Source organism: Bemisia tabaci, chromosome 8, assembly GCF_918797505.1.
Source record: "Bemisia tabaci chromosome 8, PGI_BMITA_v3".
Lineage (NCBI taxonomy): Eukaryota > Metazoa > Arthropoda > Insecta > Hemiptera > Aleyrodidae > Bemisia > Bemisia tabaci.
The window spans coordinates 37,429,368-37,444,040 of record NC_092800.1 but is presented as its reverse complement, the minus strand read 5'-3'; the positions used below and the strand labels follow the sequence as shown (position 1 = coordinate 37,444,040).

The following is a 14,673-nucleotide window of genomic DNA, read 5'->3' as shown; positions in this document are numbered from 1 at the left end:
TATGATTGCCGGAAAATAAACACGCACACGTCAATCTAGGGGATAACTGACGTTTCAAAAACATTTACTTTGATAGATGTTTTTAGAAGTACTAGTATTAATGTAAACAAACAAACAAAGTTCGTGATAACGTGAGCTTACTTTTGATAACAACATAACAACAGTGACAGGTGTCTGAGGAAATCTCCCCCAGTCAGTGCGTACATTTTACTTCACAGTTGAATCACAATTTTCATTCTGGAAGCGCTCTTCATTATCGTAATGTTTCCTTTCTCTCATTCATTATCATATTTTTAAATTATTCCCAATGGCAGCCATTCTACCAGACTCTGACAGTGAAGACGAATTGCCGTCCGGTTGGGAAGAAAGAGCAACAAGCGATGGCAGTGTTTATTATGTAAAGTGAGTATTTCGAGCTGTAGCTCTAATCATCCATGATTTAAATTATTTGTCCTTCAAGTTTCATTTCACTCTTTGTTGACTTTTCCTCCATCAAGTGATCGATCTTGAAGATCATTCCTCAATAGTTCTTGATATACATACAAAAACTTTGTAATGTGTGCACTAGCAAGTAAGAAGTAAGTTTCTCCATCTATAGGGTTTTTTTTTATCCGTGGAACGCATGGATCGCGATGATAGCAGTTCGGGCTGGTTCAACCAGCCTGAACCAACCTCAACCTACCTCGGAAGAGTGATGCAAGCATTCCACTGGAACACATGGAACAGTTGGATCGCGCCAGTGGATCGCGATAAAAAAGTGATGTGTTCCGTTGTGGTCCACTGTGGTCCGGACAAAAAAAAAGCCCTTTAAAGGCTCACGAGAGGCGCTTTTCACTTGTCTCGGGGAAATTTTGAAGCAACATAAACATAACATATATAATGTGTTGTGGTGGATCGGTGACGATGTCTCACACCACCTATAGATCTGCATTCATTGGGCTATCATCATTATCTTCTAGTTTCTCATTGACCTATTGTTTTTCTTTCAGCCATTCTACAAAAGGCACTCAATGGACTCATCCAAGAACAGGCAAAAGAAAAATCGTCTCTGGAGGTAATAACTTTTTTAAGTAGGTAACGCCTGGGATTGTCACATCTTATTACAACTAAACTTTCAATCAAAGTTCAATGGAAGCCTTGAGCTCCCACTCATTACATTCTGGCCAGAGGTCACCTACCCTCTTTGGTTTCCTGATATTTAAATGGATCTAAGAACTTCATCTTGTCTTCTAAAAATAGTGTAGGAGTCTTAAGTACAATCCGAAGAAAAAAGAAAATTTGCTTTCTACCTGCAGAGGAGCATTTGAAATTTTTGCTCCCAAAGTTCCTGTAACTATCAGGAACAACTCAATCAGCCAAAAAACACTGTAAAATAACAATCTAACCTAGGAAAAGGCTGCTGTAAAGTACAGATAGTGAGAGACGAAACAGCAAATGGAAATGTTCCGAGATAGATAGTAAACTTATTAACAACCGGACACTTAAAAAAAAATGAATCATTGACCCACTGTTATTGCAAAATGAAGACACTATAACAATGACCCTTAAGCAGAAATGAACATATTTATTTTACAAAAATCTACCCGCAAATTAATTAAATCAAACCGGACTTTTTGCATGCTTCATAGTTCCTTTTAATTGGTATAATTCAGAGAAATAAAAGGATAGTGCTAGGATAAAACCTTCGTACTCGATACAGCTATATCGATTTCTGTATCGAATACGAGCTTTTTTCCTAACACTATCCTGCTTTCATTTCTCTGCATTTTACCAATTATTGGGTTTAGAAGGATTCTCTAGGCTTGTGCGTAGGGGCTCTCATCCTATTTTGGCAAAAGATTCCAAATCTGCGGAGATTTTTGACCTAATCGATGCGATATATCGCATGCCAGTTTGACCATGTCACTTGAGCTTGAGGAATCACCTTAAAAATGCTCACACTATCCAAACTTGATGTGTCTTATAAGAGCAGGAAGTCAGTTTTGGACTAAGATTAATTAAAATTAATTTTCCAGAGCTACCCTATGGTTGGAAAAAGACGGTTGATGAAAACGGTAAAATATTTTATGAAAACACTGTGAAAAATTCTGTAACTTTTACTGATCCTCGGCTGGCTTTTGCAACGGAACAAAAAGAGCACCCTACTGATATTCGACAAAAATACGATGCTTCGACCCATGCACTTCAAATTCTACATGGACGCGATATGTCAGGATCAGTTGCCATCATCACAGGAGCAAGTTCTGGAATCGGTAAGTTGAAATTCCAATTTGTGAGATTCATTTACTTTTATGAGCAAAACTCTTTGCACAAACCGAGGGTGTAAGTCGGCAATCACATAACTCGTTGGCGGTGTCTGAAAATCTCCGCCTCTATGTAATTATTTTTAAAGGAGAACAAATTGACATCCCTCCTTGAAGTTTTTGCAGAATTTTCTTCGCATAGGGAAGAAAATTCGAGGCAGTTTTAAAGAATTGCCTTTGAGTAGTTATCCATTTAAAAAATAAAGTATGATAGGAAGTCTTCGACATCGCAAACCGAGTTATGTGATCGCCGAATTACACGGTCGATATGTACCTACGCTCAACAGGTAGAAAGTTGGAGGTCTCTTGTGCAAGCAGTAACAAAAGGGCAGAAAGTATACGGAAAGGTACATTTTGATGTAAACTGATCTGGAGAAATTAAGGGTTCACCTCACTGTTAAAAATTTTGATACCCCTGTTTTCCATGCTGACTTTGAGGAAATTTGCCGCAAAACCCATTTAATTGACATTCCCTGAAATCACTCTTTAATGCTGCTGTTTTCATCTTGGCCAGAGGCCAGAGTTGCTTTCGGTTCATCTAGTACAAGAAATGTTCATTGCAGGAATATTACGACAAATCATTTAATATTGGAAAAAGGTTTTAGTATTATTTTGGTCTGTCTTTCCTCCTTTTGTGTCTAGTCCTATCTGGCCATGAAGATCCTCTTTTTTACTCTATCATTTCCTCATGCAAAAGTCTGTAGACCTCGTTGGGCATCCCAAAATGCACCTTGCGCAGAAGGCCTTCTCTTTTTTGTGCAGTAAACCCCATTTTTAGGCCCATTACACTAATTTATTTACATCTTTTTCAGGATTTGAAACGGCCAGGTCATTGGCATTACATGGATGCTGCGTTGTTTTTGCTTGTCGATCGGAGGAAAGCGCAACAAGTGCTATTGGAAAGATAAAATCGGAGCGCCCAACAGCAACATGCCACTACATAAATCTGAACCTTGAGTCTTTAAAAAGTGTAGAAAACTTTGTGGCAGAATTTAAGAAGGAATTCAAGTTAGTATCACATGATTCTGAACTAAAATTATTGTTAATGGAAAGTTATCTGCTAAAATTTCTTTTCTACTAACTCAAAGAATGCCTGTAAAGGTCTGAATGGAAGACACAAGGCCTGATGTACCTCAGTTGCTCAGTTGAATATTTTTGTAATTTTCAGGATAACTGAACGGATTTAACTAAAATCTACTGGATAAAAAATCGTCAACAGAATGTCCTGAAACCGTTTTCTCTGAAATGCAACTGGGTGCATTTCTGTTAAATTCTGTCCATCTTATCTTAAACATCAACATCTCAACCATCATCCATCTTAAACACGTTTAGAAAACTTCTCATCCACATCATCAATTTAAGTACATGTTACAAAATATGTACTTTGACTTTCATTTGTAGAATTATTACATTTATCCACCAAATTTATCATTTTCTTTACCGAATACAAACTTAATATTCTTTTCTCTCATGATTTCATTCACACAGGTTCCTACATTATTTAATACTCAATGCAGGAGTTTTTGCTCTTCCGCATACCATCACCCCTGATGGATTTGAACTAACGTTTCAGGTAAGATTACCAATACATCCAACCATCTGTGATTGCATCAAAGGAATGGGCCCCTAAAGTGAGAAAATATAAGAATGAGTAAACAATACCACAGTGTCAGAGGAATAATACCGCCTCATTTGGTACTGAGAACACCCTGAACACTTTTAAATATTGATCTCAAGGGAGAGATTTGAAGTTCGAAGACAAAAAACAAACAATTTTTGTAATGTCTCATGTTTTCCTACATAAGTTCTAAAATTTTGTAAGTTAGTGGAGAAAATTTTGTCAAGCTGAGGACTGATTTTTCGTGGACTATGTAAGATTTTCTTCAATGGCAAATATGTCCTATCTTGATTACGGTTTATTTCAAAGCGAGAGATTTGTAATTCTAATTTTTAAACATTAGTTTCTCGGTTTGAGGCTAGTTTCAGAAGTTTCATCCAGTGTGTTCTGTGTAAAATTCTGATAAGGGCATAAGTTTTTTGAAAGCTCAATTCTTACCCTGTCTAATGGTCCATTTAAGAAAAAAGCCTAGATTTTTCCAGCGCTATTACCAGCCCTAGAAATGAATTATTTCTGAATGCTTATAACGTCATCAATAATGTGAATAATGGCTTGAAATTTTGAACCAATGTCCCTGAAACTACTTAATAAGAAGATATTTTTTTCTCTAAATTGATTTTTCCACTACTGAACTGTACAAGTCTCTATCTCAAGGTTCCCTTTGCCCGACTCTATCACATATGTATGTTTATAAATTAATTTTAACAAGATAACTACCCTAGAGATTACCCATCAAGAGAGAGATGCAGAAAATGTCCCATCTTGCATTCCCCCAAAAATATGAGGCAATTATTTTGAGAAATCACAGCTCCTTTTCTTTCATCGTCCCCCCCCCCCCCAAAAAAAAAATTACCTTTAGACCAAGTTGGAATTTTGTGGTGGGACAAACACTCCGGATTACAAGGCACAGTAGGTTCTTTGGAACTTTTCGCCTCCTTGCTCAGAGTCAAGATTTAAGTATCAGTCTGTCATTGTGTGACATCAAAATCTAACTAACATGATATCATGCAGGATTATTTTTCTTTGATCATTTTATCATATTTCAATGTTCTAGGTCTGTCATCTAAGTCATTTTTACCTGACGAAATTACTCTGTGATACTTTAGTTAGTACTCCTAAAAGCCGAGTCATTGTTTTGTCCTCAGAGAGTCATCGGTAAGCTGTTTCATTTTCAATTTCTTTTGGTTCGAATTACTTAAGAGAAATAGTGCTAAAATTGCAATATACCTTTTTTTTATACTCTTATTTTTTTTCAAACTAGCTCTAAAATAAAAGTTAAAAATACCCTGTGAACAATTCAAATGTAAATTTATAAAGTCTAAACTGTATATTCTGGGAACAATTTTTTTCTCAATCTACAAGTAAATGCAAGGTCCATTGACAAACATACACAAAAAGTGTTTCTTTTGAGATAATCTACAAAAATTTTGCACAGATTTGTTCATAATATTGAGTGGCACAGGGGAAAATAAGCCTCGCCTGGAACCTTGTAGGTTGTTTTTGCAATCTGCTGACAAGTGCAACAAAATGTGCAATTTCTTCTTTTATTCTCAAAATTTCTTTCAGTGCTTTATTTTTATGTGGTCATGAAAGCTAGAGATAAACCATTAAGATACAAGCTAGAATTTTTCAAGAGGAAAAATTTCATGCAATGGACCATTAGACAAGGTACAAATTTCAGCATTCTGATACATGTTTCTTAAGTAAAATTTCACTTAGAATACGACGCGCACAACGAAAATTCCTGAAATCAACTCCTTCCAAAGATATTTAATGATTCTTGATGCGTGAATTCAAACCACCCGCTCATGAAAACTCAATGCTCTGCGTGATTCACATCGTGCGCTAAACGTTATCATGACAGTCTCTGCGATATAAAAATCTGGCAACCTCAATCTTGACGCTTTGGCTCAGCTGTAGCAAGTTGCTTACAGTTTGAACAACACATGGTGGGAAATGAACATTACTCTGTTGAGAAGCTTGTTGAAACCGTTGTAGTGCGTGATTTGACTCACGTAGAGCTTTGAGTTTCTTGTCAGTGGGCAGTTCAAATTCCTCGTAACCAATGTGAAATAAAAACATTAATATCTTAGTTTGGAGTTTGTTTCATTAGTTTGCGTTGCGCGAATCGTGCTCTACGTGAAATTCTGGTTAAGAAACATGTATCAGAATGCTTAAATTCGTACCTTGTCTAGTGGTCCATTCCGTTATATATGAAAATTTTATCCACATTTTCAACCCTGTGAATATATATCAATGACTGAAGTGTGAAACCGAGTATCTCTGTTGGGACGTTCAGTCACATATCATTTTATCTTAGGAAAACTAGTCAACTTAACTTCTTGAAAACTTCCTTGATTTTTCTACTCTATTAACAGAATATTTCCTAAAAATTTCAAGTTATATCGTTGACTTTTTTCTCTTCTAAAATATGACTGAGGCATAGAGATTTCCAAGTACCATATTGGAGATGCGTGGTTTCGCTTTCTAGTCATGAGTACGTACTTTTTTTTTCCTCTGTGGATCCCTCCACAGACTGAGTCAAGTTTTCTGAAAAAATTAATTCGAACGAATTTTCTATTCCTTACACTTGCAGCTTCTCATTGTTATCGGAGGATTCTATTGATGAAGAAACCCTGACACCTCTTGATGGCAGTAAATTCTGGTCTATGATTGCCTACAACAACGTTAAGCTGTGTAACGTTCTATTTGCCTCTGAGCTTGCATGCCGTTTGTATTCCTATGGCGTATCAGTTTTTTCCTGTCATCCAGGAAATCTAGTCTACACCAACATTTTCCGCTATTACTGGGTTTACTGGCTTCTCTCTTTCCTTGTGAGGCCTTTCACTAAATCTCTGGTAAGTACCTATCAAGATTGAAATCAAATTATATATTTTATGTTCATATAAGATGACCTTCCAAAGATATGTCTGACAATTTATTGAACAATTTGGCAAACCCTCTCGGCACTTCTTTCTGGCACCATGATGAGGTATATACAATTCCATAAATCCAGAAAAAATGTCCAAAAAACCCTTTTTATTTGTAGTATACCTTAAATGTAATCAAAATTTTTGATCACAATTCTTTATAAATGTACTTTTTCCAAGCATTATGTTTTCCCAATACAAAGATATATGAAGTAAATCACTTTTTAAAAACGATGGACATCATATAAGAGAAACAGTTGATCTGTTGTTATTCTTAGTGCCAAAATCCAAGTTTTGAGAAAAACAGGAAAAACTATGCCATTCAGCGTCCATTCATTTATAGAGTCCAAAGAATTTATGTGTCTAGAGAATACCTTTTGAAACTGGGCTTAAAAGATTGAACACATTCCAACTGGCAAACTTTTCTCCCTTTTTTGGAGTTTGATTTTGGCGCTTGGGCCCTTGAGGAAAGTATCTGTTCAGTTGCGAGATTGTTTGTTTATTTAAGTTAGGTTTCTTAAGGTTAGGGGCAAGGAATAAATTGATTCAAGAGCATCTTGGTGCATTTTTAGGGATTTCGGACGTGCCCAATCTAATTTTTTGCAAATTTACTTTGCCATTTCTCTTTTAAGATATTATAACATGAAGGAAAGTAAATGTATGATTGTATGCGTTTCACACAGTACTCAAATATATGATCGAAAAATATTACAGGGTCCTTAGAATATTAAGCAATATAAGTTCATGAGGTGAAGATCAACTCAAATTTTTGTTGAAATTTCGTTCGACCCATAGAGTTTTCACTTTACATGTCAAGACAACCGCCCAGCATCATTAATCAATGAGGTAGATAAGCGGATTTCGGTCCAAAATTTTTGCTCTTTCTCATTGCTAGAATAGCCTCAGACGTTTTGGTTTCGTTATTCGTATGTTTCTACATCAAATGTGACCTAAAAAGTATTGCTTTTGTTTTCCAGCAACAAGCTGCCAGTACTACAATTTACTGCGCGGTTGCAACAGAGCTTAATGGGATTTCTGGATCTTACTTCAATAACTGTTATCAGTGTCGACCTAGCTCCAGAGCAATGAACAAAACGATGGCGGAGAAACTGTGGACATTGTCAGAAAATCTCATACAGAAGTGGCAAGCCCGCACCTGAAATCTTCATGGAGCCGTCATCGAGCAGAGGTTCTGATCGCAGAGCAAGTTTTTGACTAAAAACCAGGAAATGTTGACCTCTTACAATGGACCATCCACTGGACTTTTCCATTTGTGGAGGTTTAGAAATGGAATGCATTTCCAGGGTGTCTACTAGTCCGGAAATAGTACTGATTTTTTAAGGGCGTCTGGAAGCACTGAAAAAGTGCGGAAATTCCGCAAGAGGCTCCGAAATTTTTTCAAAGAATTTCAAAGTTTGGAAATTTTGTGAATTTCATCAAATGAAGGTACTGAAAATGTACTGAATTTTTCTGTCGACGATGTACTGAATTTCTTGGGAAGGTACTGAAGAAGTACTGTAAAAGTACTGATTTTTGGCTAAACTGTTTTAGTAGACACGCTGATTTCGGAAATTTCCTACAATGGTTCTACACATGAAACAAAAATTTCAGAGCCATTTTGCACTGGAGCACTGATTTAACATGGTTTAATAGAAATGCACCAAGTTGCATTCTAAAAGAAAGAAAGAAAAAAAAGCAGGGAGTGGTTTTGAGTTTAACAAGTCGTAACATCAATATTATGTCACTTTCGACGTTCATGATCTGATGATAAAATGTGTCAGATCTGGGGGAAAATGTTAACTGTGAAAATACTTGCTACATTTTCTCCTTAATATTTTGCCTAACGTCTATGTAAAATTCCAAACATCTTATTCTCGGTTCAAGCTTGATGCAACTTGGTGCCTTTCTGTTAAACATGGTTCATTTGATTGTAGGAAATTGTTTGATCATGAAGTCAAATACAATGTCACTTTTGACTTTTACGATCTAATGATTGAATGTGTCAGATCGTGGGGAGAAAAAGCTATACATGAAAATATTTGTTAAACATTGTCCTTAACCTTGAGTCTTATGAAGAGATAAAATTTCAAACCTATTTTTCTCAGTTCAAACTTACCCTTTGGGTTAGCCTTGTACTAATTTATGTACAGTCAGTATTGAAAACTATTTCACCACTAAAGACCGATTAAAAGCAATTCATCCATTCAAAGTTGTCTTTTATTTCTTATGATTCCAATCTGCAGATGAAACCCAAAAAATCCCAAGGTACACTCTACCACAGGTATGGACAAACAGGATGCCGAAGTGGCAGCACTGAGAATATGGGCCATCGTGTGACGTCGCAAGTCGTACCATCTTTGCCGCGCAGTTCAAAATGAGGTTCTGGCAGATCTGGTAGCTCCAATAAGTTATCAGATGAATTAAAAAAATTGATAAAACTCAAAATAACGAAAGAATTAACTAAGAACACGAAAAAATAACACAAAATTGATGAGACCCACTCTCAGAACAGAAAGTAAATAAGTTTTTAAAATGGCGTCGCAGTCATAGCATTGGACGCTGTCAAATCTACGCGTTTCCACGACTTTCTAAAATTCTATTTGTCCATACCTTTAGTAGAGTGTACCTTGAAAAAATCATAAGTTTTATGGATTTCCAGACTTGGGTAATTCAGGATGGTCCAGGATTAAAACAGGAGATTTTAGGGATGGTTTGTTTGGGTCAAAATAAGACATTTTCCAAAAAGGCTCCTCTTCAGAGTTGCACCTCAAAGTTTAAGAGTAGGAGATGGTTTTTCTACTTATATGTGGTCTTCATCTTCACTTATGAAAGCAAGCTAAAGACGTTGCTTGAAGTGAGAATGTGAGCCAGCCTTTTAATCAGCAAATCAAGCAAATTTCATGCTTTAGAGTTTCCAATGAGATGTTGAAAATGAACATTGACTCCTGATTTTTAGCATGCAAATGACTGATTTTAGTCTTCTTTAAAGTTTATTAAAGCAGAAAAACCGTGAAAAGTATCAACAATTTGCAGGCATTTAAGAGTTTGGTTGATTTACTCCTATGTTAGTGAATTGTAGATAAAATAACTCAAATCAATGAAACAGGTAAACAAAATATATTTATAAAATTTTAGGATAACATTACACCAACAAACAATAAATTATTTCCTATCAACAATATTCGATTTACAAAATAAATTATGAATTAACAATAGGTATGTATGAGAAAGTAATACCAAAGTAAATAAACTAGATGTTGAATTAAGTTATTAAAAAGAATGATGCAGGTCGATCGTAGAATCATTACAGAATGATTTTGATCGATAAATAGCATTGCTAAGAAAGAAGTTTATTGATCAGTGTCGACAACGATTTTGATAACAATTCAACGATTGACCCTCTGGTTGTGCAAATCAGTAGCAGGGGGCAACGATTTCAGTGACAGTCAGAGTGCTAACAATTAGGCTTGAGCTCTTTTCCTTATCATTACTACCCCGGCAGCAAAGAAGTCAAAATGGCCTTCTGTAGAACCACCTTTTTGTCAGTCTGTCCTCTACAGTAAGTTTTCCCTTGAAGTCACGTCTTCCAGAAGTTGCTTAAAAATGAAAATGAAAATATTCATTTTTCTCTCCTTTAAATACCCCTCCGCCCAACTGCCTTTAGAAACTCAATGGGTCGTTCTTCCCCCTTCTCTTGGTCCTTCATAAATTTTGTGACTGAAGACAACAGCAGCCATAAAATTGTATATTGTATTCTGTAACATGTCTTGTGTAAGTATAATCTCTTTCTTGTAACTTTGTACCTGGACACACGTACAAATCTATAATAATTTAGTTTTAAGAAAGAACCTGATGCTTCTGACTAGCTCAGATACTAACCTTATAACACAAGAGGTAATGGAAATCGAAAATTACCAATATACTATGAAGGACATAATCAGACCCTATTCCGAAATTCTGGCTTCACTATTTTCAACTCCTAAAAAGTCTAAGGCTAATCTTTTCGACGAAGATTCATTTAATTTATAGTAATCATAGTTCTGAAAATCATGTTGATAGCAAAAGCAAAATTTAAGATTAGAGCATTTTATTTTCTGAAAATGTTTTCATTCGTGCAAGTTTGAATTTTTCTTATCTTCTGTTCTAAGTAAGAGTAGGTAGTAAAAGGGAAAATCCCACACCATGGGTATGTAGTGACCTAAGAGTAATCTAGTATTTAAAAGATAAATTGAGCAACAAGGCACTCCGCCTAAACTGACAAAATACAAAAACGCGACGGAATGCACCTGCACATGTAACAGGGATCAAATTGTAAGAGTCATTCTTAGAAAACACAAGTAACTCGGGCAGGTGCAACGAAATTAAAAGGTTTCGGCCATAAAAGTGTCGAGGCCAAGTAAGCCAGATTTATCGCACGGGCCTTTGTCGGAGACCGCTGCGAGGGGGGAACCTGCGTAACGGGAAAGTAAAGGCCAGTAAGCCTAAAACTAGCAGGACCAACCAGAGCTTAGCATCGGTTCTTGGACCAGCCAATCAGGGATAGCATGGGGTACGCTGAGGGCTGCCCCAAAAAGGGTTGTCCAGGGACCGAGGTTTTGGCTCTGGAAGGCTCCCACTTCATTTCCAATTTCAAGTCAGCGGACAGATAAGTCCTCATCCTTAGCACACTCATAATTTTCTTTTAGACGAACAAATATCTTACCCAAGTCCTCTGAGACAACGACAATTGTATAAGCTATTTACTTGTTTCCTTTGATTCATATCTCGTGCTCTACTGATTATCGATACTGTGTTGTTAATTTTTCGGGACGATTCAAACATTATAATTTCTTCATCACCAATATTTCGACTTGATATTATTCCTCTATCTCTGGAGTGTAAAACTCCCAGAACCCTACAGGTATCATCAGCAAAACAGCAAGAGGGCTGCTCGACCTAGCTTTTGACGACTCTGTCAAATGTTTTCACTCAATGAAGGGGCAGAAAAGGGGCACCCATCAAAAGAAATCGCTGGTGAAAACATTATACTTTCAAGAGGTAATAATGGGTAAGTACCCATTCTTTACTAATTTCAAGTACCTATTTATCATTCATTTCAACCACCACACAATCAGTTCTTAGTTCAAAGTGGTTGGTGTGCAGAGACTCTTGGTAGACCAGCAACGAAATATGACTAAATCAGAGCGCACTTTAACTTACTGAATCATAGTAATCATAGTTCTGAAAAGAATGTTAATAGCAAAAGCAAAATTTAAGATTAGAGTATTTTATTTTCTAAAAATGTTTTCAGTTGTGTAAGTTTGAATTTATCTTTTCTTCTGTTGTAGGTAAGAGTACTAAAAGGAAAAGTCCCCCATTACATAGTTAGCAAAACAGCACGGGGTCTGCTAGACCTGGCTTTTGATGAAAGCCTCAAATCTTTATACTCTATGAAAGGCCAAAAGAGAGGCACGCAACAAAAAAATCTCTGGTCAAAACTCTCTATTTTAAAGAAGTAATAATGGGTAAGTACCCATTCTTTACTAATTTCAAGTACCTATTTATCATTCATTTCAACCACCACACAATCAGTTCTTAGTTCAAAGTGGTTGGTGTGCAGAGGCTCTTGGTAGACCAGCAACAAAATATGACTAAATCAGAGCGCACTTTAACTTACTGAAGGTCAATAGTGACACTTGAGACTTTTGTCGGGCAATGCTAGCAAAGACCCTGTGAAATAATGGGACTGTTTTAATATTCTAGGAATTATGTAAGGCATGTCTATAAAAAAGGAAGACTTCTGCATATATTTAGTCTCCAAGATGATTTTTGAGGGTGCTGCACACCCGATTATCTATGTCTGCTGATCCTAGCATTTTTCAATGTCTATATAGTGCTCTATGTCAATATCTTGGCCTTACCGTTATGTTCTTGTTATGTATTTCAGAAGTGTGCTACATTAGTTTGCAGTCCTTTGTTATAAGGTGCCTTTGCTTACCAAGAAAACTTTGTGAATTAATTTATTTTGTTTGTTGATTGTAAAACTAAAAAGCGTAACTATCTATCAATCAATCTTTTGTTCAAATTCTAATCATTTACAGATAGGTCCTTTTTTTAATATATATAAATATATCTCTTAGTTACAAAAGTTAACAGGTTGGCAGTTCCGACTACCTCAGCCAATACCCTGGCGGAGGTCCATGGAGAGAGGTAGCAACCCACAGCGAACCCCGGCTATGGGCGACTTTAGTAGTTTCAGTCTGGTATTTTAGATTTTTCTCTTATTATTCCATCTTCCTCATCAGTCTATTGGCTCATACGACTCGAGGAGGAGTCTGGAGCTAGGCTAAGCCATAGTAATAATTTGCTTTAGTTTCCAACAGTCTCATTGAATGCTCTATCATCAAGAAATTGAACAGTGAAACTGTAAAAGTTGGGACTATAATTACAATTTTATTTTTTCAATTGTAACTATTTCAATTGCGCCACACTCACAAATGTTTTTCTTTTATCTCTGATTATTTTTCTAATTGTATATTATCATGTCTTTGCAATTTTTCTTTTAAATGGCTCTGTTATTTACAACGAGGGCACTAGATGGAGCCAAGCCGACTCTGTCAAACAACAAACTATGCTGGACAAGGCTTTGCAGGGCCGCAAGAGGAAATTCGCCCCTCTGTAGAGGGAGGGCTTAACTGTTTGGTCTGTATGGAAAACCTGGCGACGAGGTTAACAGTTCCATGCAGTCACAAAACACATTGCGTTACACGTGCATGGATCGAAGTGTCAATGCCTTGTTGTTCCGGTGTTTCAGACAGACCAAAACCAGCATACTGTTGTAAATGCGAGACAATTACGCAACGGTATGTCAGGGTGTTTATGTAGACATTTTTCTGATCGTATTTTTGTGTTTCTTCTGATTGTATTTTGTCTGTGTATTTCTTTGTATATGATTGTATTATTCTTTTTTATGTCCTGCCTTTCAACCGTCCGTCCTGCCATCAACCTGAACCTCAGACTCCTGACCGTTAGAGCACGGCTAAGGGGCTCTGGAGCTTTCGTCTACTCTCCTGTGTCGGATAAGTGGAAAATATAAGTTGGGAATTCTTGGGCGGATGTGTGGTGATTTTTATCGTGGGAGATCAATTCTGATGAAGCATATCTGCAGGTGAAGATTGACCTCCAGCCACGTGGGGCATGGCTTCGTTATCTGTGTGACTATTTTGGGGCCCCGCGGCCTTTGCTGCTTCCTTCACTATTGGCGTGGAATGGATTTATTTGCTTTCATGGTTGAGTGGATTATATTAAAGTTCTGGGTGATTGTTTTTAACACTCTGCAACATCTTCTTCCTTGTATTTTTGACTGTTCGTGGGTACTTGCAAAGAATTCAAATGGGTTTTGGGTGTTCCCCCCCCCCTTTTTGTTCTTCTTTCCCTTGGCAACATCTCATTTTTTTGGTCTATTGTTTGGATCTGTAGTGCCTGCGTAAATTCAAAGCTGCTGAATCATATTTTCTTCTTTTTCAGACTGGAGCATTGACTCTGTTATTTACAACGAGGATACCAGATGGAGCCAAACCGACTCGGTAAAACAACAAACGATGCTGCGACAGGGCTTTGCAGGGCCGCAAGAGCAAATTCGCCCCTCTGTAGAGGAGGGCTTAATTGTTTGGTCTGCATGGAAAACTTAGCGATGAGGTTGACTGTTCCATGCGGTCACATAACACATTGTGTTACGTACGCATGGATCGAAGTGTCAATGCCTTGACATTCAGGTGTTTCAGACAGACCAAAACCAGCATACTGTTGTAAATACAGGACAATTACGCAACGGTATGTCAGG

At 36.9% G+C, this 14,673-nt stretch overlaps 1 protein-coding gene across 1 annotated transcript; it reads left to right on the top strand.

Moving 5' to 3' along the window:
* Positions 1–155: 155 nt before the first annotated feature.
* Wwox (WW domain-containing oxidoreductase) lies at positions 156–9,061 on the top strand. The gene is made up of 8 exons (XM_019053944.2): positions 156–402; positions 990–1,054; positions 2,016–2,252; positions 3,116–3,311; positions 3,792–3,876; positions 4,976–5,076; positions 6,518–6,779; positions 7,829–9,061. The coding sequence occupies exons 1-8, from the start codon at positions 308–310 to the stop codon at positions 8,009–8,011; spliced, it is 1,224 nt and encodes a 407-aa protein (XP_018909489.2). The 5' UTR covers positions 156–307; the 3' UTR covers positions 8,012–9,061.
* The last annotated feature ends 5,612 nt before the right edge of the window (positions 9,062–14,673 follow it).

Excerpts from the sequence above, each read along its gene's own strand:
- Wwox (XM_019053944.2), top strand. The coding sequence starts at position 308 with ATGGCAGCCATTCTACCAGACTCTGACAGTGAAGACGAATTGCCGTCC. Across the intron at positions 2,253-3,115 it reads AGGAGCAAGTTCTGGAATCG|GATTTGAAACGGCCAGGTCA; the intron begins GTAAGTTGAAAT and ends CATCTTTTTCAG. Across the intron at positions 3,877-4,975 it reads GATTTGAACTAACGTTTCAG|GTCTGTCATCTAAGTCATTT; the intron begins GTAAGATTACCA and ends TCAATGTTCTAG.